Below are 21844 nucleotides of genomic sequence, written 5' to 3' on the forward strand. Positions count from 1 at the left end.
GGGCATGTGTTATCGCCATAAATTAACAGGATTAATTTATGGGCCGAAAGCAAGATGGGCTTAAAGAAGAAGATTGAAGAAGACTTGTAAATCGGCTCCTGCGTGAGCATCTGGGCCACATGGGCCATGTATCCTTAGATTTAGTTTAAGATTAGAGATAGAGTCCGATCGGGACAAGATTAGTTTAGATTGTATACCAAGTCTCCGGACTATAAATATGTATCCTTTGTTATTCGTAAAGGAGAGCGTCATCACGTCTCGCAAACAACAAACTCTCGGCGCATCGCGAGGTGCGATCAGGGCAGCGTTGTTCTTGCTTTTACCTTGGTATTACTTGTACTGAAGCATTTTTTATGGCAAGTAATACTAGTTATCTTGATGTTCATAGCATGGCTTCTAAAAGATCCGTTGTGCTTAGTTGCTTATCATCTATGAATATCATGTTGTCTCTGTGCAGTCACGTTTCAATCTCATGCTAGTTCTTATCACATAGAATTAGTTGCACAGAGACAACACCCTGCTTCCTTTATGTTTAGTAGATCTGATCTGTTACGGTTTGCTCTTGTTCTTAAGAGTTGGCGTAATATCTGCTAGGTTAGGCCTTGCAAACGGATTGGACGATCCGGTGGCGTCTTAGATGCTTTGCTTTAGTCTTAACAGGGAATTGATCCGGGAATCAGCTCTTGCTAGTTCTAAGGCCTCTGTTTTGGTTATGGTTTAGTTATCTGCTACGTTTATTAGGCCTAGTCACGTGTAGGATGTTCCGATCTAGCGGTGAAGCCTTTACCGTTGTGGATTAGATCAACTAGATTTAATTGAAGCAGCTTTACAGTTATTTGCTTTAATCATCAATATCTGGATGTAACAGATCCCATCTGACACCGGGACTCGATCGGCTCTTTAAAGCCGATGCAAGAGTCGTCCCGGGGAGCCGACCACGGCTCGGACTTACGTTTCCACGTGTTTGTGTGTGCAGGTCAATCATCGCAAGCACGTCCGCACCTTCCTGATCGGGTATAGGTCAGGTGGCACGCCCTGCGTCTTCACAAGCCGCGGCGCGTTGCTGGAATTGCGGGCCGTCGACGAGGGAGCAATGCCTGCCAGCGCCCCGGCGACCTCCTGGCTCTTCGTGTTGCCCGTCGCTGCTCACCGGTGGGTTTCGACCGACAACAATAATCCATGACAGCTAACACCCATTGGTGACCTTTGCTGGATGGCGGGTTAATCTGGCCAATCATATCCATGGCCCAACCCCTGAACGGCCGTGGCTTAATGATAGGATTTATTACTGATGCCGGCACCATCTGAATCTTGCCGAATCTCTGACATGCCTGACATCCCTTGTAATATTTAAAGCAATCCTCAAGCATGGTAGGCCAGTAATATCGCGATCGTCTAATCAGCCATTTCATCTTATGAGCCGATTGATGAGTACCGCAGGCTCCTTCATGAACCTCATGCAAGAGCCGATTCAACTCCGAATGCCCCAAACATTTAAGCAGCAGTCCTTCCAAAGTCCTGTAGAACATGTCGTCCCCTATCAGAACATACTTCATAGCTTTGAGTCTTATCCTACTGGGTGCCCTCCCGAGCCGAATCCTTCAAATAATTGAAGATATCGGTTCTCCAGTCTCCAGGTTCTAGAAACTGAACCTCTACATCGACCCCATCGGCTGTTTCCTTGTATCCGGAAGCCATCTGTGCCAAGTCATTGGCTTCACTATTCAAAGTCCTTCGTATCCAGTGGAAATTAATATACCTGAATTGTGACATCATCTCACGGCACTGCATCCATATCGGAAAAAGAGTCTCGCTCTCACATTTATATTCTTCCGTGAGCTGAGAAATCACCAGTTTCGAATCCCCAAATATTTCCACTGCTTCTGCACCAGCTTCCAGGAGTAATTCCATCCCCTTGCGAACGGACTCATACTCTACTAAATTATTGGTGCATGGAGTAGCCATCCTGATGGAAAAAGAATAAGTCGCCCCACGAGGCGATACCAAAAGAATTCCTACGCCGCACCCATCATCACAAGCCGATCCGTCGAAAAACATGGCCCAGGCACGTACAAAAAGTGCAGACACGTCAGTATGGACCCTGTCTGCAATGAGATCCGCCGGTGCCTGTCCCTTGACCGCCTTTACAAGTTGATATCGGATATTGAATTCTGACAATGCAAACATCCATTTTCCTAGTCGGCCTTTTAGAATAGGAGCCGGCAGCATATGCTTGATGACATCCGATTTACATATGACGATCGTTTCTGCCGAGAACAAAATATGTCAAAGCTTTGTACATGTAAAGAATAAACAAAGGCAAAGCTTTTCAATCTCAAGATACCTAGTCTCGGTGTCCAACGTGCGCCTACTGAGGTAGAAGACAACCCTCTCCTGATCGTCATGTTTCTGAATCAGAACCGAGGCGATGGAAGTGTTACCCACGGACAGGTACACGTAGAAAGGCATGTCCTGTTGAGGCAGAACCAATACTGGAGGCTTTGACAAATATTTCTCGATTTCATCAAGAGCCTGCTGCTGTTCTGCCCCCCCCCCAGTGAATCTCATCCTCGGACTTGATCTTCACCAGACCCATGAACGGCTCGATACGCCCAGACAGATTGGAGATAAATCGTCTGACAAAGTTGATTTTGCCAATGAGCCTCTATAACTCCTTCTTCGTAGTAGGCCGCTTCATTGTCTTTACCGCTTCTTGACACTTCAAGCCGACCTCGATTCCTCGCTCATGTACCAAGAATCCTAAGAACTGACCGGCCGATACGCCAAATGCACATTTCTTCGGGTTCATTTTGAGCCCAAACTTCCGGGTCCGCTCCAAAACCTTACACAAATCTTCCAGATGCCCCCCAGCCGATGTGGACTTGACCACGACATCATCAATGTAGATTTCTACCAGCTTGCCGATGAGATCATGAAAAATATAATTCATGGCGCGTTGATACGTTGCGCCGGCATTTTTCAATCCAAATATCATAACCAAGTACTCGAACAAGCCGACCGCGCCTAGTACTCTGAATGCGGTCTTGCTTATATCCTCTAGGACCATGAAGATCTAGTTGTAGCCGGCGTTACCATCCATAAAGCTCAGCATTTTGTGACCGGCAGCGGCGTTGATCAATATTTCTGCCACGGGAATCTGATATTCGTCCTTTGGCGTCGCTCTGTTGAGGTCTCTGAAATCCACGCAGACTCTCCATCGGCCATCCTTCTTCTGTACAGGGACCACACTGTAGATCCATTCTGCATACCTACATGGCCTGATGAACCCTGCGTCCAACATCTTTTGCACCTCTTTCTTGACCTCCTCCAGGACTTCAGCCCTTATCTGCCTTGCTCATTGTTGACACGGCCGAAATTCTTTCTCAAGCGGGAGCCGATGTTCGACGATGCTTCTATCCAGACCAGGCATTTCAGTATAATCCCACGCGAAAGAATCCTGGTATTCCCTCAACAGTGCTATCATCGGGTCACGCAGGCTCGGGTCTAGCTTCTTGCTGATAAATGTTGGTCGCGGCTTATCCCCGGAACCGATATCAACTTCCTCCAAATAGTCAGCTGATGTAAACCCGTACCCCAACTTGCCGTCGCCTGTAAAATCGACTGTGGACACAGGTGATGAGCTCATATGGAGTTTTCTTGAGGAGTCGGTGAGGATATACTCGGTTGGATTCATGACACGCCGTGTTGATTGCTTCCGCCCAAAACTTCTCGGACGTGCCATAATCATCCAACAATGCTCTAGCTAGGGTGATGAGAGTCTTGTTCTTTCTTTCCACCACTCCATTTTGTTGAGGCGTGTAGGTGGCGGAAAACTCATGCTTGATGCCCTATTCATCGCACCATTCTTCAATCTTCATGTTCTTGAACTCGGTGCCGTTGTCACTCCGGATCTTCACAATTGGGGAGTTGTACTCCCTTTGAGCTCTTCTTGCAAAAGTCTTGAAGATTTCCGGAGTTTCACCCTTATCGCCTAGAAACATGACCCAAGTGTAACGTGAAAAATCATCAACAATTACTAGGCAATAGAGGTTACCACCAATGCTCTTGTATGTAGTTGGACCAAAGAGATCCATGTGAAGAAGCTCGAGCGGCTTGGAGGTAGACAACATCGTCTTGATGGGATGATGTGTTGCAACTTGCTTCCCGGCTTGGCATGCTTTACATAGCTTGTTCTTGTCAAACGTGACATCCTTCAAGCCGGTGATCATCCCTCTCTTGTGGGCTTTCTTGAGGTTGCTCATGCCAATATGAGCAATTCTTCTATGCCAAAGCCACCCAAGAGAAGACTTAGTGAAGAGGCATGTCATGGTGCTTGTTTGCTTTGAAGAGAAGTCCACTAAATAGATGTTGCCATGCCTAAACCCCGTGAATACCATTGACTTGTCTTCTTCAAGAGTTACTATAACACCATTCTTGTCAAAGGTACACGTTAGTCCAAGATCACACAATTGAGCAATAGAAATGAGATTGAAACTAAGTGTTTCTACAAACAAAACATTTGAAATGGATAAATCTTTAGAGATAGCTATTCTACCCAAACCTAAAACTTTTCCCCTTGAGTTATCACCATAGGTGACATGTTCATGATCGCCGGGGTCTTCAAGGGAGGTGAACATGCTATCATTGCCGGTCATGTGTTGAGAGCAACCGCTATCAAGTACCCAATGTTTTCCACCGGCTTTGTAGTTCACCTACACATGAGAATTCACTTTTGAGTTTTAGGAACCCAAACAAGTTTTGGGCTTTGCACATGTGTGACAAGAGCTTTTGGGACCCAAAGTTGCTTGGGGAGCTTCTTCTTTGACTCCTTAGTGAGTTTGCCAATGAATTTGGCCTTCACCTTGCCCTTCACTTTACTCAAGAGAAAATGGTTATTTTGAAACATTGAAGAGTAATTCTTGGGTAATTTAGGAAGAGGACATGATGGTAAAGTGCACTCCCTAGTGTGGTGCCCGGTGACTTGGCAATGTTGGCAATATGATCCAACTTCCTTGATGAAGCTAATCTTTATCTCCGGAGAAGGAGTAGTAGCTATGTTTGGCTCCGGAAATGAACCAAGACCTCTCTTGCCATAGTCACGGGCATTGTTGAAGAGAATCTCTTTGTGGATGTATTCTCCTCTTGAGAGCTTCTCCACACTACTCTTGAGGCTTGCAACTTGATCCATCAATTCCTTTTCCCTAGAAGGTGCAAGCTTGGGCAAAGCATTAGTAGCATTTGCATTAATGAGTAGGTCATCACATAAAGTAGAAGCATTGACCTTCTCAATAGTTTCATGAGCAAAGTATTCAAGACTTGGGTCAATTGCTTCATAGGCAAATTCAAGTTCTTGATACTTGTGAGCCAACTCCCTATGCTCTTGTTTAAGCTTTTTGTGGCTCTCTTCAACTTGCTTAGCAAGTACAAGTGACTCATTGTGCTTTTTAAGCAAGTCATTGTACTTGCCAAGCAAATCGGAGTGGGCAAGCTCTAACTTGGCACGAGTGCTCTCAAGAACCTTGACTTTGCCATTTTCCCTCTTGATAACAGATGTATACTCATTAATGAGGTTAGCAAACTCATTAGGGTCAAGCTCATCATCACTATCATCTTCACTCTCACATACCTTAAAGTTACCTTTGGCCATGAGGCACATTGGAGGTGGAGGTAGTGATGGTTCTTCATTTGTGAGGGCGATGGTGACTATGTCTTCTTCATCACTTGACTCTTCGCTTGATGAGACATCGGTCACCCACTCTTGTTTTTCCACCAAGAAGTTTCTCTTGGTGTGCCATTTCTTCTTTGGGAAGAGCTTGGTCTTCTTGTCATGGCTCTTTTTCTTCCCAAGTCTCTTGTTCTTGTTTATCCTTTCTTCTTCTTCATCATCGCTTGAATCTTGCTTGATCATCTTGAGCTTGCGGGCTTTGTTTGCCTTGGTCTTTAGAGCAATTGATTTGCTTGAAGTTGGCTCTTCGGACATACCAAGGATACTCATCTCATGAGCGCGAATTTCGCCCACAAGTTCTCCTACTTCCATTGTGTCAAGATTCTCCTTTTGAAGCATAGCATTGATGATGTTATACTTGGGCTTCGGGAGGAGCATGAGAATCTTGCGATTGATGGAGGCACTATCAATTTTGGATATTTCAAGTGCATTAATGTCCTTGACAATGATATTCAAGCGAGAGTACATATCATTGCAATTTTCATGAGCTAGCATTTTAAAAGAATCATACTTAGCTCTAAACAAGTGATATTTTTGCTCACGAACTTTAGTGGAGCCTTCATGAATTTCAATGAGCTCCTTCCAAATATCACTTGCTAAGTCCATGCCATTAACTCTAGCAAAGACTTCCTCACTAATGGCTTCGAAAATTGCATTTCTAGCCTTGGCATTCCATTTTAATTGTTCGGTGGTGGGAGTTCCGGTGAACCCGGTCTTAGTGGCCAACCACACTTCGGGGGCAATCGCATCAAGATATGCGGCCATGCGAACTTTCCAATAAGCAAAGTTCTTGCCCTCGAAGTGAGGCGGCGAACCACCCATCTTGACCATAGCTCTAGGCGGTGAAGCCTAATGATCCAAATGAGCAACGAGGCTCTGATACCAATTGTAAGGATCGATGGACCAAGAGGGGGGTGAATTGGGCCTTTTTCAATTTCTAAAACAAAGTAAAGCAACCTTAACCTATGCAATGCTAGTAGGGCACCAATTCACCAACCGGATAACTAAGCTACCTACACAAGCTAAGAGAGATAAAACAAAGTAAAGCCTAGCAAGGTAGAGCTAAGTTATGATCTCTAAGTCAAGCACATGAGTAAATTGCAAGAAAGAAAATGCTTGAATAAAGAGAGTGGACAAGAGACGACCGGATTTTTTCCCGTGGTATCTATGTGTTGGCACACACCCCTAATCCACGTTGTGACACTCACAAAGAGTATTGTCACCTCCCAAGTCACCGAGATGAGGGCGCTCACTAAGAGTCTCCGTTCACCATCCCGGTGTGGTGGAGATCAAGCCACGTACAATCTTCTTCTCCGGGCTCCCACAATCCTTGGCAAGCTCCACGAGAAACACCTCGATCACCAAGATCGCCTAGGTGATGCCAATCACCAAGAGTAACAAGCTAAGGCCTTCACTTGAGAAAGAACCGATCACCAAGAACGGATGCACACTAGCTTCTCTCTACTCAAGTCCTTAATCTTGCTTCTTGATTGATTGAATGCACAAGTATGTGAATGATGAAGCTCAAGGTGGCTCTTGACTATAGTATGAGTGTATGGATGTTGCCTGGTGTCAAGAGTGGGCGAAATGACCCATTGGAGAGGTATATATAGGCAGCTCACACAGATAGAGCCGTTGGAGAAAAGCTGCCAGAAAACTGCGTAGCGCCGGTTAATCCGACGTCCCTCCAATAGTCATCGTCGGTTTAACCGGTGAATGTAAACTGCCTCTTCTGAAAACTAGCCGTTACCACTTGGGCAGATTAACCGACGTATCATCGGTTTAACCGGTGAGTGTAGTTGTCCACTGATCAACTGAAAACCCAAGTCTCTGGACAACTGCACCGATGTTAACTTAAACCTATCGTCGGTTTAACCGGTGAGTACAACTTTTGAATTCCTCTGAAAAACCATCTCACTGGTCAATTGCACCGACGTCTTGATTTAAATAGCATCGGTTTAACCGGTGTATAGAACTTGAAATACTCTGGAAAAACCAACTCTGGACTAATGCACCGACGTTAATTTCAAACACGTCGGTTTAACTGGTGTATTGAGTTTGTCCTGACTCTGCTGACTTCGTTTAACCGACGTATAGAAAATTGAGAGCGTCGGTTAAACCGGTGTATAGACTTTTTCTGATTTTGTCTTTTCTGATTTGAGTCTTGAATGAAATCCAAATATTCTTGAGATATAGTTTGAGAACCACTTATTTGAACTTCTAGAAACCTGAGTGACCATAGTGTGCATCCATTTTCAAATGACCATGTCCATGCTCAAGTTACTTAGCCTTAACCCCTCTTAATAGTGCGATCACTACAAAACTATAAAACCTATACTAACCTAAGTGTCCTTCTCAACCTTGTGACACTTAGGACTAGAAAGATCCTTAGCCTTGACATATATAAGTTGAAAACCGAGATCGCCTTTTTGAATAACCGAAATTGAGGGGGCCTCTTTTGACATATGACCAAATGAGCGATAATGATCTATTAAGCTGCACAAACTCATTAGTCACAATAATGGTTGTCATTAATCACCGAAACATACCTTGAGGGCCTAGATGCTTACAACAGGCGACTCGTCATCATCTGCCACGTCGACAACAAACACGGGGAGATGATAAAAGAAAATTTTCGGCCGACCACACGGGCCGGCCGTCTCTATATTACCCCTCGAAACTGAATGCTCATTAACTAACCAACTGCCAGAGCAGGCTAAAGTCTGTCCGCAAGGTAACAGTTTCGACTCTAAACAAGAATTGTCTATTTTTTGGGGCCGGTCGCTGGGACCGGCCTCTCTAAACCTGCTAGGCTCCGTAGCGTGCCAGGATGTATTTATTCTGTGAGGCCAGTGGATAAGACCAGCCTCAATCTGTTTTTGTCACTTCGATCCGATCACAGTCTTCCAGCGTGATCCCTGAGATCGGCTCTTGCCCTTCCGCGTCCCAGGCGTTTAAGTCTGTGAGCGAAACCTCGCTGGAGTCATCTGCACGGACCACCTCCACTTCATCGCCATCCCATTGGACCAAACACTGGTGCATCGTGGAAGGAACACAACAATTGGCATGAATCCAATCCCTCCCAAGCAGCACTGTGTACGTACTCTTACTGTTGACGATGAAGAACGAGGTTGGGACGGTCTTGCGGCCAACTGTCAACTCCACATTGAGGACACCCTGTACCTCCGACGGCTGGCCGTTGAAATCATTGAGCATCACGTTGGTCTTGATAAGATCAGTAGCAGAATGACCCAATCGGCGCAGTACTGAGTACGGCATTAGATTGACCGCGGCGCCAGTGTCGACCAACATCCTGTTCACAGGCTTGCCGTCGATGAGGCCCTTGAGATATAATCCCTTCAGGTGCTTGTAGCTTTTCTCCTTGGGCTTCTCGAAGATGATCGGCTGTGGGCCAAGATCCAGCTGTGCGACGGCCAACTCCTCCGGTTGGGGCGCCCGAAACTCCGACGGGAGCACGAACACCATATTCACATCAGCCGATGGCTTTTCATCGGCTCTTCGCTGCTTGGGGCACCACTCCCTCCTTGGAGGGCGCCTTTCCACCCTTCGCAGGTGCCTAAATTGCTCCGCGAGATCCGGACGCGCTTTCCTCAGCACGTCGAGGTACCTTGCTTCTGCCTCCTCGAGATTGCGTAAGCGCTGCACTCTGCGCTTTTGTGAATGGCTGAGCCCGTCATGACACCATCGTGGACGATGATACTTATCTTCCCCTTCTAGCTCAAGATCATCCCTAGATGGCCGCTCAATATGGTTGTTGTGACGTGCTTTGGGCCCCAAGCGCTGGAACACCGACGTCTCGCCTGGCTGGCGTCCCCGAGGCCTGCACTCCAAGCAATCATCGATAGTAGGCAATCGGCTCATGCCGGAATTCCAACAGTACATGAAGAACGGGCAATGCCAGTGGTCGCGTATACCCTGGCGCCTCCCCAGCATCCTCCCTGTGCGGTGCTCATACTCCTCTTCCGATTCATATCGGCGGCGCAACTTGTACCGATACTGGTATTTTTCCAGAGGCCGATTGGAAGCTGGGAGTTGATTGCGGATGTGACGCACTTGTTCTTCAGTAACATGTTGCTGCTCCGGCTCGTCTTCATCCTGGGGCCGTTTGCCAGAAGCGGCCTCTTTCCTCTGCTCGTCACAGCGGCGCATGGGTCCCGCCATGTTAATCTGGAACGCCAAGTTCTGGCCCTCAGGTTTAAAACCCGACAGCTGCACCACGTTAGCTTGTGGGAACAGTTGACTGTCCACCTTCATTGTGTGTTGAGCCAGAATTAATCGGCCTTGCTCGATAGCCAATTGGATCTGCCGACGCAGCTCCTTGCAGTCATTCGTGGCATGGGTGAACGAGTGGTGCCACTTGCAATACAGCCTCCCCTGCAGCTCTTGCGTCGTTGGCAGCTTGTGATTCTCTGGGAGCTTCAACTGCTTTTCCTTGAGCAGTAAGTCGAATATCTGCTCTACCTTGGCCACGTCAAAATCAAAGCCCTTCACAAGCCCCTTCTGTTTGACCCACTTGCATGGGACGAGGTTTGCCCCCCGGGTCCACTCTGCCACAGCCACTTCTTGTTGCCTGCTAGAATCATCAGAATCATCTGCTTGGGCCATATTCACATGGCGCTTGAATTTTTCCTGGTACAGCTCAGGGTGATAGTGTTCATACGTCGTGAGCTTCTGTACCTCCAACTGAAAAGCCAGATCCTTGATCGGCTTAGCGAGCCCCAGAACTACCAAATCGACTGCCTCCTTTTTTGTGATGCGCGATGAGTAGCATCGATTCTTAACCTCTCTGAAGCGCTGCACGTACTCTGACACACTTTCCCCTCGCTTCTACTTGACTTGGGCGAGGTCGGCAATCCCGGCTTCAGCAGCCTCTGAGTGATACTGGGTGTGGAACTGATCTTCCAGCTGCCTCCAAGTGCAGATCGAATCTGGGGCCAATGATGTGTACCATCCAAAGGCTGAGCCCGTGAGAGACTGACAGAAGAACCGGACCCTCAGAGGATCCGATACCGAAATCATCCCGAGCTGAGTTAGGTATCGGCTCACATGCTCGATGGAGCTGGCCCCCTCTGACCCGCTGAACTTGGTGAACTCCGGGAACCGATACTTGGGTGGTAACAGGATCAAGTCGTATTCGCTTGGGTACGGCTTGGAATAGCCGATCGCCTTTCTCTTGGGCAGAATGCCGAACTGATCCCTTAGTATTGCGCTGATCTGATCCACACTAAGAACTCCTGGGGTCGAGGGCTCAGCACTCGGCCCGATAGCGTACTTTGCTAGCCATGCCTATTTCTTCGCATCTGCCCCTGAAGCTCCTGTACCCACCAGATGTCCCGCGCACGTTGGACTGATGCTGTCAGGTATGTACATGCACGTGTAGCCGTGCAGGATTTTCTTAGGCGGCTCGTTCAGGAACTGGCCCTCCCCCGGGATCACCGCCGATCTTGTAGATGACGTAGACCGGCGAAGCATGCGGACTTGGATTTGTGACCGAATACAATATTGGCGGCCTAGACTGAAGTGAGTCCTCTCCCCTATGACTCCCCAGGATTGGTCCTGATGGGGAGTACTAGTTCTTGATCACCTCCTGGACGACACGATGTGCCACACACTCGAGCTCATTCACCAGGCTCTCTGAGTGCCGATGGAGCGTGTGAGCCACCATGTAGTAAATCTCCTGGCGCTGGGCTCTGGTGCGCTCCTCTGATGGTGTGGACAAGTCAACATTATCGAGACCGCCTTCGGGTGAGAACCCCTTCCACCTGATGCTGTGGTTGCGGGTCCTCTCGAAACAGCCGATGAGATCGGCTTTGAACTGAGCTTTGACCTCATCGTATTTCTGCTTGTGCTCGGGGGTCAGCTCTTCATACGTGATAGGGCTGGTGATCGGAGCTTGGCTATGAGGTCCTGTCATTCCAGCGGTGGACGTTGTTGCTGATGAGTGTCCCACCAGGCGTGCCAGAATGTGTTGTCGGTCAAAACCCACCGGCGAGTAGTGACAGGCAACACGAGGAGCCGGGAGGCTGCCGGGGCACTGGCTGCCACCGGTCCCTCGGTCAACGGCCCAGATCCTGGCACACGCCGTCGCTTCCGGAGATGCAGGGCGTGCCACCTGATCTATACCCGATCAGGAGGGTGCGAACGTGCCTTTGACGATTTGCCTATAAGCACAGACACGTGTAAACATTAGTCCGAGCCGTGGTTGGCTCCCCGGGACGACTCTTGCATCGGCTTTAAAGAGCCGATCGAGTCACGGTGTCAGATTGGATCTGCATATCCAGATGGTAATGGATAAAGCAAATAACTGCAAAAACTGCTTCAATTGAATCTAGCTAATCTAATCCACAACGGTAAAAGCTTCACTGCTAGATCGGAACATCCTACACGTAGTTAGGCCTAACTAGCGTAAAAGATAACCGAACCTTGACCAGAAAAGAGGCCTAAGAACAAGCGAAAGCTGATTCCCGGATCAATCCCTATTAAGATCAAGGCAAAGCATCTAATATGTCGCCGGATCGTCCAACCCGTTTGCAAGGCCTAAACTAGCAGATATTATGCCAATTCTTAAGTATAAGAACTAACCATAACAGATTAGATCTACTAGATAAAAAAGGAGCAGAATGTCATCTCTACGCGACTAATTACATGCAACGAGAATTAGTATAAGATTAAAACATGATCGCGCAGAAATGACATGATGTTCGTAGATGATAAGCAACAAAAGCACGATGAATCTACTAAAAATCATGCTACGAAAATCAGGATAACTAGTACTACTCGCCATCAAAAACGCTTCAGTACGAGTAATACCAAGGTAAAAGCAAGAACAACACTGCCCTGATCGCAATAAGCGATCAGGGCAGCATGGCGCTTACTTGGACGAAACCCTAGAATTAGGGGTGGCGGTGCGCCGAGAGTTGTTGTTTGTAAAATGTGATGACGTTCTCCCTTGACAAATGTCATAGAGTACATATTTATAGTCTTGTAGACTTGACGACCAAGTTAAACAAAATCTAGTCCAATACGAAAACTAATCTATCTCTAATGATTACAGATAAAGAGAGCCCATTGGCTCCCAACGCACACAGATAAGAAGAGCCCATCGGCTCTTGGCATGGACCACAATCGCATCTTCCCTGGACAATCTGTATAGGCTCATCGGCAGCTTCGGCCCATATCCTTCTCGACCAAATTCTGGTGGTAACACAGCCGATTCACAAGACTTCTTTAATTTCCGCACTAAGCCCAACTTGCTCTCGGCTCATTAATTAACCCTGTTAATTTATGGCGATAACAGACGGCCATTACGCTTAATTTAGAGTTTTAATTTGGCGGTTATGTCACATTAAGAAGAAGCGACCACGGCATCTCTGACCGCGGAAAAACTCCCCGAACCCTGGCCCATGCCCACAGGGGTCATGCCTTGCGGCGAGCATAGCGAGGGGGAATTTTTTACTCCTGCACTGCCACCGGAAAATCCGTCCCTAGCTGTCGGTGTTTTAACCATCAGTCTACCTAGGGATGCCCCAGGTAGGAGATTGTTTGGGGAGAGATCGCTGGATCTAGAACTCGAAGGTAAACACAAGGACACAAGACACAAATTTAGACAGGTTCGGGCCGCCAGAATAGCGTAATACCCTACGTCATGTGTGGTGATTTGGTATATTGCGCCCTGCGCTGGTGTGTTTGGCTCTGTTGAGCCTCTCTTGAGCTTCTACCGATCTAGGTACCCCGCCCTCCTTTATATAGTCCAGGGGGTGGGATACTATTCGGTTTACAAGTAGGAGTTCTAAGAGAATTACCAAATAGAGTCCTAGTAGAATTACAGACGAGTCCTAGCAGGCCTCCACTTTCTTCTTTTACTCGGAATTATGCGATGTGCACAGTCCTGTGGGCCCGGATCCGACACCAGCGGGGATCGAACCTCGGCCGGCAGGCAGGAGGCGCTACTTAGCGCTGCTAGCCAGTCGGCCGACAGGCGGGGGGCACTATATATATGCTAAAAGAATAAAATCCAGATCGAAAAAATAATAACATCAACCTGCGCATTATGCCATCGCACCACTCAACTCAATTGCAACATCGGCTTGTTGGATTGTGACATCAACATGTGCTAAACTTAAACTCATATGAACTTCTAGCATTTCCCCTTTAATTTCCCTCTACTCGAGATCAGTAGCTTTGGCTGCCAAGATTAACTTTTAGTGATTTGATGGTGCTGCTTATATTACTGCTAATTAAAACGATCGAGTCAATTTATCTTTGTTTTTTCAGGCCAATTGCATGGATTTTAAGGAATTTCGTAGGACTACAAAGTGATTTGGAATATCGCAGTTGCTCAAAAATTCATGTTGAGAATACATTATACCTTTCTTTTTTGGGTTATTTTGATTCATACCATTGCAATTTTCGAACTTTGGAGAAATACCATTACAATTCGCGTATTTTGAAGCGTACCATTGCAATTCTTGGCTTCCCACAAAAATACCACTTAATACGTATGGAGATGACTTGGGCCCAGCTGCAGGCGTATATGAGTACGTATACTTCATTACAGCCCCTCTCCTCTGTCACTGATGTGCGGCCTCACTTGTTATATTTTTCTTCCTCCTCTTGCCATCTTCCATTGCTGAACTGAACAGCATCCGCTGCCTTCGATGGTGAGCAGCAGCAACACGTACGTGGCCGGGGAGCTCGTGGCCTGGGCGATGGCGAGCTGCAGCTGCAGCGCGCGGCCTGGGCGGTGGCGAGCAGTAGCAGCAACACATGGCCGAGGACAGTGGCGGAGCCACCCGTCACGCAGGGTGGGGCATATGCCCCACCTAGCCGCCGGGCCGCGCGGGCGCGGTGACCAAGGCGCAGCAGGGTGGCACCGGCAGCAACGCGATGTCGGCGGCGGCGGACGAGTACCTGGCGCCGCACAACCAGGCGCGCGCGGCGGTGGGCGTGCCCCCGCTGCGGTGGAGCGCGGACCTGGCGTCGACCGCAGCGGCGGTCATGGCGCAGCAGCAGCGGCATGTCGGGTGCGCGTTCGTGGACATGGGCGGCAGCCCCTACGGCGCGAACCAGGGGTGGGCGAGCTACCGCGCGCGGCCCGCCGAGGTGGTGGCGTCGTGGGTGGCGCAGGGGCGGTACTACACCCACGCCAGCAACACCTGCGCCACGGGGCGGCAGTGCGGCACCTACACGCAGGTGGTGTGGCGCCGCTCCGCCGAGCTCGGGTGCGCGCAGGCGTCTTGCGCCACGCTCACGCTCTGCCTCTACAACCCGCACGGCAACGTGCAGGGACAGAGCCCCTACTAGCTTACTAGCCTCGGTGGCGAGTGGCCGGCCGGCCGATCAGGTTGGTGGGGCTCCGTCCGGTTGAGCCGCCGATGCCGGCGCCGGCGGCCCCTTGCCGGCCTGCCCCACCTAGAATTTTTTGCTAGCTCCGCCTCTGGCCGAGGAACTCGCTGAGGAGAAGCACGACCGACGTACAGCACGTGGTCGGCGGAGCAGGCGACCGACGCACGAAGCTCGCGGCTTGAGCGGCGCGCGGAGCTCTCAGCCAGTGTGGAGCTCGTGGCATCGTCAATGGCGAGTACTCCGGCGTGCTGCTGCTGCCGCCCCATCGTTGGCGAGCTCGAGATTCCCGGCCGGCATGGAGCTCTCAACCGCCATGTTGCTGCTGCTGCTCGGGCCACGTGCTGTTGCTTGCCATGGATGGAGGTCGGCAGTGAACGTGACTCAGCGAATGGAAAATGAGAAGAGGAGGAAGAAGAAGATGACAGGTGGGGTCCGCACTTCAGTGATAGAGAAGAGGGGTTGCAATGAAGTATACGTATTCATATACACATGCAGCTGGGCTCAAGTCATCTCCGTACGTATTAAGTGGTATTTTTGTGGGAAGCCAAGAATTATAATGGTACGTTTCAAAATACGCGAATTGTAATGGTGTTTCTCCAAAGTTTGAAAATTGCAATGGTATAAATAAAAATAACCCTTATTTTTTCTCTCAAACGATCACTATATTTAGGTAAAGGAAAAAAGTTCCAGTCTTTCCTCCTTTCGAAGAATCGCACCATATTGAAGCACTACAATATTTCTTCGACGAACCAACGGGGGGAGCAAATATAATTACAGAGAGGAATACACAATAGCTGGATGATCTAGCTAACCACCGGAGAAATCAACTGTCGACTCGATCTCTCGCCCTTCTCGGCGAGGATGATAGCTCACTAATAGTCACTTGGCTACTAGTATTTACAAAGAAGTTACTATCATGCAGCGGAAGGGATCCCTCCAGCTACAAGCGGCGGCGGCCGCCGGTGGAGGCGAGGCCGTCGTCGAAGTTCTGGTAGTAGCTCTGCAGGTCGTACGCGAACGACCTCGCCGCGGCCCGCCTCGGCCGCGCCGCGCTTCTCCTGCTCCCCCTCCTCCACGTGGACCTCATCAGCCTCCTTAGCAGCTGCTTCACCGCCGCCGCCGCCGCCGCCGCCGGCCGGCCGCCGCTCCTGGCGTGGAGCCTCCTCCAGCCGCTGCCGCCGGTGTGCAGACGGCCCAGCTGAAGAGACGCCATTATATATCCTCTCTCGATCGCTCACAGTACGTCGTCGCAGCGTTCTCGCGCGCAAAGGCACAGACTCGCTCTCGCAGCTTAACTAGCTACTACCTCTGCAACTTAACTGCAACTTCTGAATGAAGAGCTCGTGCAAAGGAAACCGGCCATGGTGCTGCGTATATATAGGCTCGGACAGAGGGGGTGTGGCCGGACACGCGTCGACGCCGCGCCCGGCGAGACCCACTCACGTACATGGTGACGAGGCAACCACTACGGCGAGTCGGCGACCATCGGATCGCGGTCCCATGGGGGGAAAAGAAAAAGGCGATTTCAGGCATCTTTTTTCGAAGCCGATCGCCGGCCTGCGCCGCCGGATCGATCCTATCCGAGAGCTCATGCTCATCGTCCCCGTTGGTGGCTGCCGAAACCGGCAGTGTTCGGCACGGTGCAGTGGCATGTTCCATACATGTGCGGGATTGCCTGCACATGGCCGCTCCGTGGGCGTACGTGTTGATGCACGGGAAGCTGCGCCTACGCACGTGCGTATGCTTGCACGCGCGTGCACGATGCGTTTGTTTCCGCGGGGATGTGATGCCTCCCCTCGTCCTCGAGGCTATGGTATTCCGGAGTGAGTGCCGGGCATGACCCATCACAGACCGGCCGGGACCGGGGTACGATGAAATGAACACATGCGGAAAGATCGGTTGTGTGGTTGCTGTGACAACGGGCAGACGCGAGGGCACTCCCAAGACACTGACTAATACCTAGCTCTATTCCTTTTGGATGGTCTTATCCTTTGCGATGAAGAAAAATTAAATCCAAAAGGACATATCTACACAACACGTGTTAAAGTGGCTTGGAGCATGGTCTTTTGATATCTTCAAAAAAAAAAGAATGCCAACAAGTCTTCATCGAGCGCAGGATCGAGGTGGGAAAAACAATCACAAAGTGCCATCTCTGACGACTGTAACCCTAGAAAGAAAGAGAAAAAGCAACAGATAAATCCCTAGGCGAGAGGAAGCTTCTACTTGTATGTGGTCGAGTCATCGGCCGGCATGTCGCGCAGAAAGGAAGAACGGTCGGTGGTGGACGCGGTAGCATGGGCATGTCGTATGGATCATCTGATCCACTCATCATAGCTCAATGGTGACAGATGAATTTCACTTTTCAGGCTTCGCTCCTTATGTCAGTTTTCCCTCGTGGCGCCACTTGATTGTGGTTGCAGTGACGATACATGAACATGGTCACTGCCACTGACTAGTAAAGGGTTACTCTTTTTGCATGGTCTTATCTTTGTAACGAAGGCAAATTAAATCCAAATGTATATGTATATCCACAACACGTGTTAAAGCTTGGAACATGGTCCCTTGGATGTATTTTTTTTAGATGACATCTAATCATCGTCGTGCGTAGGATCAAGATGGTAGCAAATCAGAAAAGTTCATCAAATCATTTTTTTGGTATCAAATCACCGTGTAATAAAGGGTTATTTCTTTCTGCGGGCCTCTTCCAGGTTCAAAATATTTTTTTTACCAAAAAACTTTGTTACCGGTGGAACCTCAACCTAATACTAGACATGGTCATCCGTCGGGTTTGGGTCAGGGCAAAAGAAATTATCAGATCAAATTTTTTGGCACGAGCCCGACCCGGCACGTGGTCGAGTCGGTTCAGTTCGGGTTGGGTAAAACTCAATTTTTCATGTATAATTTTCGGATTGGGTCGGGATTTTTCGAGTTTCAGGTCAAAAATTTCACCCCGAACCCGGTCCATGCAGTCGTCGGTCTGGCCGGGTCGGATTTTTTTTGAGCGAGTCGGGTCGGGTTTGTCAGGTCGCGCGGCCCGTGATCAGATCTACTTGGAACTATAGATAAGCATCAGATCATTTACCCGATGACGAAGACCGAGACGGTTCAAGAACCGGTGTTGATTGCTCAAATGACCTAGTGCTAAGAGCAAGTACAATAATGATCTTAAAACCAAAATAGTCAGCAGTTTTGCAGATGTCGAGAGAAGAGAGGTGAGAGAAGAGAGCTTGGTTTTTGTTCTAGCACCAAGCTTGGCACGGAAGCATAGGTATTTGTGGGCTCAAATAGAAGTATATGTGAGGAAGAGTAAGAAAAAGAAAGGTAACACATAATAATAAAAAACTTTATAAGAGACAAATATAAGACAACTATTGTATGACTTGACTCTTAGCACTTAACTTATAGCCAAGCATTTTGCTCTACTATTAACCATGCTCTAAGAGTATCTCTAGCAGTCCCCCAATAATTTTTTCCCAATAACTAGTATTGGGAGATGTTCCAATAGAAGTTTTAGGATTATTGAGAGTCCCAAAAACCTCCTCCTAACCCAACTACTTTATTGGGAGAGTCACAACTTTCTCCTTTATTTAGGGAGAATTGGGGTGAATTATTGGGTTGTCCCAATAATTTTTGGCAAAACAAAAATATTTTGAAAGATTGTTGGGGCACTATTTTCCTATCTGCTCTCCCAATATGGTAGTTTGATTGAAGATTGAGGGACTGCCGGAGATGCTATAATAGACCTTTGATTTCAATTATGAGACCATCGTCCTCTCTATATCACCCTCCACCGTAGTCTGCAGTACTAGAGAGGGACTCATCCCACTCACTCACGCGCGCCTTCACAACTATAGGTAGGTAAACTATAGGTAGGTAGCTTGTTGAGTTGTTGTCTTCCAAGGAGTGAAGCCTGAAGCCTGAAGCCTGTCCATGTATGGCAAGGAATCCTTTCTTTAAATTGAAGCCTGAAGACTGTCCATGCATGGCAAGGAACTCTCTCCTCTGCCTGCTGGTCACGTTCGTTAGTGTCCATCTCGCTGGCCGCGGCCAGCCGCGGAGCTTCTATTCATCACATATAATCGCACTGGACTATATTTAGATGATATTTTTTCTAAAACATATATGTTTCCAAAACGATATTTTTTCTAAAACATATATGTTTCCAAAACAATTTCTATATGTAGATATTTCTTGAAACATTTATATTTAAATATTTTATTTTGTTCCGGAACAATTGCTATCTTTTGAATATTTTTTATCTCTGATGAACTTGTGCAATAGTATATATGGCTTCTAATCGCACGTGCGATGAATCACCGTGTTCGGCTCCAGCCTCCAGCTCCATCCCTACAGTATTTCTCTCATACACCACTCCAGCTCCAGCCTCCAGCCACCAGCCAGGTAATAGTATTTTTCTCTCACACCACTCCAGCTCCAGCCTCCAGCTCCAGTCTGTCGAACACGGTGAATAAACGCACCCGCTAGCTGGGCCCATACCTGCTGCCAGAACGTAGATGTAGGCGGCTATCATTAACCGGATAAGGATTCAGCTTTAGAGCAGGGCTAATGATGCAGCCCACTGGCCGACTGCATGGGTGGCCATGCGCTCGCCTCTGCGCTATTGCAGGCTGCATGCGGGCTGTTCGGTGCATGAGGGCCTAGAAGCAGAGAATAAAATGTCAGGTTGAGCCGGCGGCAAGTGGAACGCCCGCTTTATTCTCTCTCCTCTTCTGTTCTCTGTCCCCGACATATGATTTAGTCTGCTTGCAGCCTATTATAATACTTATTCTTAGTACTAACTAGTGGGAGGTGGCAAATAAACTGGCAACGATAATGGCGGGCATCTCGATGCATGCCATCACTGCCCCGGTTGATGATTTTTAAGGACTCCGACGGCAAGTTCGGCACGGCCGCGCAGCCGATCGAATGGGTCTCGGGGAGATGTTCATGTCCGCACGAATTGTCACATGTACAATTGTTGTCAGTCAAAACCCACCGGCGAGTAGCGACAGGCAACACGAAGAGCCGGGAGGTCGCCAGGGCGCTGGCAGGCACTGCTTCCTCGGACAACGGCCTGCAATCCGGCACACGCCAAAGATTCCGGAGAATGTAAGGCGTGCCACCTGACCTATACCCGATCAGAAAGGTGCGAACGTGCTTGCGACGACTTGCCTGCATACACAAACACGTGGAAACGTAAGTCCGAGCCGTGGTCGGCTCCCCGGGACGACTCTTGCATCGGCTTAAAAGAGCCGATCGAGTCCCGGTGTCGGATTGGATCTGCATCTATCCGAATATTGATGAATAAAACAAATAATTATGGAAAACTTGGTTTCAATTAAATCTAGCTGATCTAATCCATGACGGTAAAAGCCTCACTGCTAGATTGGAACATCCTACACGTAACTAGGCCTAGCGAACACAACAGATAACTAAACCATAACAAAAAACAGAGGCCTAAGAACTAGCGAGAGCCGATTCCCGGAACAATCCCTATTAAGGCTAAAATAAAGCATCTATTAAATCATCGGAACATCCAATTCGTTTGCAGGGCCTAACCTAACAGATATTGAGCCAATCCTTATAAAATAAGAACAAACCATAACAGATCGGATCTACTAGATAGAAAAAGAAGCAAGGTGTTAACTCTACGCAACTAACCCTCTGCAACGAGAATTAGCTTAAGATCAAGCTTGAATACATAGAGAAAAACATGATATTCGTAGATGGTAAACAATAAGAACATGATAGATCTACTAAAAATCATGCTACAAACATCAAGATAACTAGTATTACTCGCCATCAAAAACGCTTCAGTACGAGTAATACCAAGGTAAAAGCAAGAACAATGCTGCCCTGATCGCAAGAAGCGATCAGGGCAGCATGACGCTTACTTGGATGAAACCCTAGAATTAGGGGTGGCGGTGCACCGAGAGTTGTTGTTGCAAAACGTGATGACGTTCTCTTTTACAAATGTCATAGGGTACATATTTATAGTCCGGAGATTTCTTGCCGTGCAAGGCAACCTCTAAACTCTTTCCTAAACGAAGACTAGAGACAGATTACAACTCAATAAAGACTCGAAGATTAGATAACATGATCTGGACTCTTCCCTCCACTGGTCCAGATCTTCATGAAGCTTCCAAATATCAGCCGAAACATGCCGTATAATTGTGGCAGATTCTGGTCGTCCTATTGTTTCGGCAGTTCCCGTCAACTCCGAGCGAATCTGGACGTCATTCCAGTTGTATTGGAAAGCTTATCTCCTTAGCTTTCCATGCATATCTAGAACATCCAAAACGGAGTCCATATGTGGCCTGAGCGTCCATTTTTGTGCGGCCTCTTCCTGCAGTCCGAACCAGCCTCCCGAATAGACTGAACTTCAACATGGATTAGGCCCGTGACCCCATCTTAGCTTGACCCTTGAGTGCCCAATTATCATTGTATTTGGCCAAACTTATGATATAAGCCTGGCTAAGTGGACTCCTTTACCGTGGGCTTCTTCTGACATTTGGCCTACCAATCCTGGTCAAATTCTGATGATAACAACAATGCATTCCAGCGCCATCGCCGCCGCATCTCCCACGCAGCTCGTCGATCTACGACTGGCTTGGCCACCGGCGAGATCGAACCAAAGCGCCACGAGCGCAGGATCAGGCTGCGCGAAGAGGGAGGAAAAGGCACGAGCACGAACTATGTTCTTGCCGCCAAGTCGTTGGCCTAGACCTAGAGGCTGTCTAGTTGCCTGTTTTT

The 21844-nt window shown here is 48.5% G+C and overlaps 1 protein-coding gene across 1 annotated transcript; it reads left to right on the top strand.

The window, feature by feature from the left end:
• Nucleotides 1–14403: 14403 nt before the first annotated feature.
• Nucleotides 14404–15151, top strand: LOC120647838 (STS14 protein-like). Its single transcript, XM_039924668.1, has 2 exons — nt 14404–14457; nt 14573–15151. Exons 1-2 carry the CDS (start codon nt 14404–14406, stop codon nt 15047–15049), a joined length of 531 nt encoding a protein of 176 aa, XP_039780602.1. The 3' UTR covers nt 15050–15151.
• The last annotated feature ends 6693 nt before the right edge of the window (nt 15152–21844 follow it).

The sequence above is a fragment of the Panicum virgatum genome, chromosome 9K (assembly GCF_016808335.1).
Source record: "Panicum virgatum strain AP13 chromosome 9K, P.virgatum_v5, whole genome shotgun sequence".
NCBI classification, from domain to species: domain Eukaryota; kingdom Viridiplantae; phylum Streptophyta; class Magnoliopsida; order Poales; family Poaceae; genus Panicum; species Panicum virgatum.

Excerpts from the sequence above, each read along its gene's own strand:
- LOC120647838 (XM_039924668.1), top strand. The coding sequence starts at position 14,404 with ATGGTGAGCAGCAGCAACACGTACGTGGCCGGGGAGCTCGTGGCCTGG. Across the intron at positions 14,458-14,572 it reads AGCTCGTGGCCTGGGCGATG|CCGCCGGGCCGCGCGGGCGC; the intron begins GCGAGCTGCAGC and ends TGCCCCACCTAG.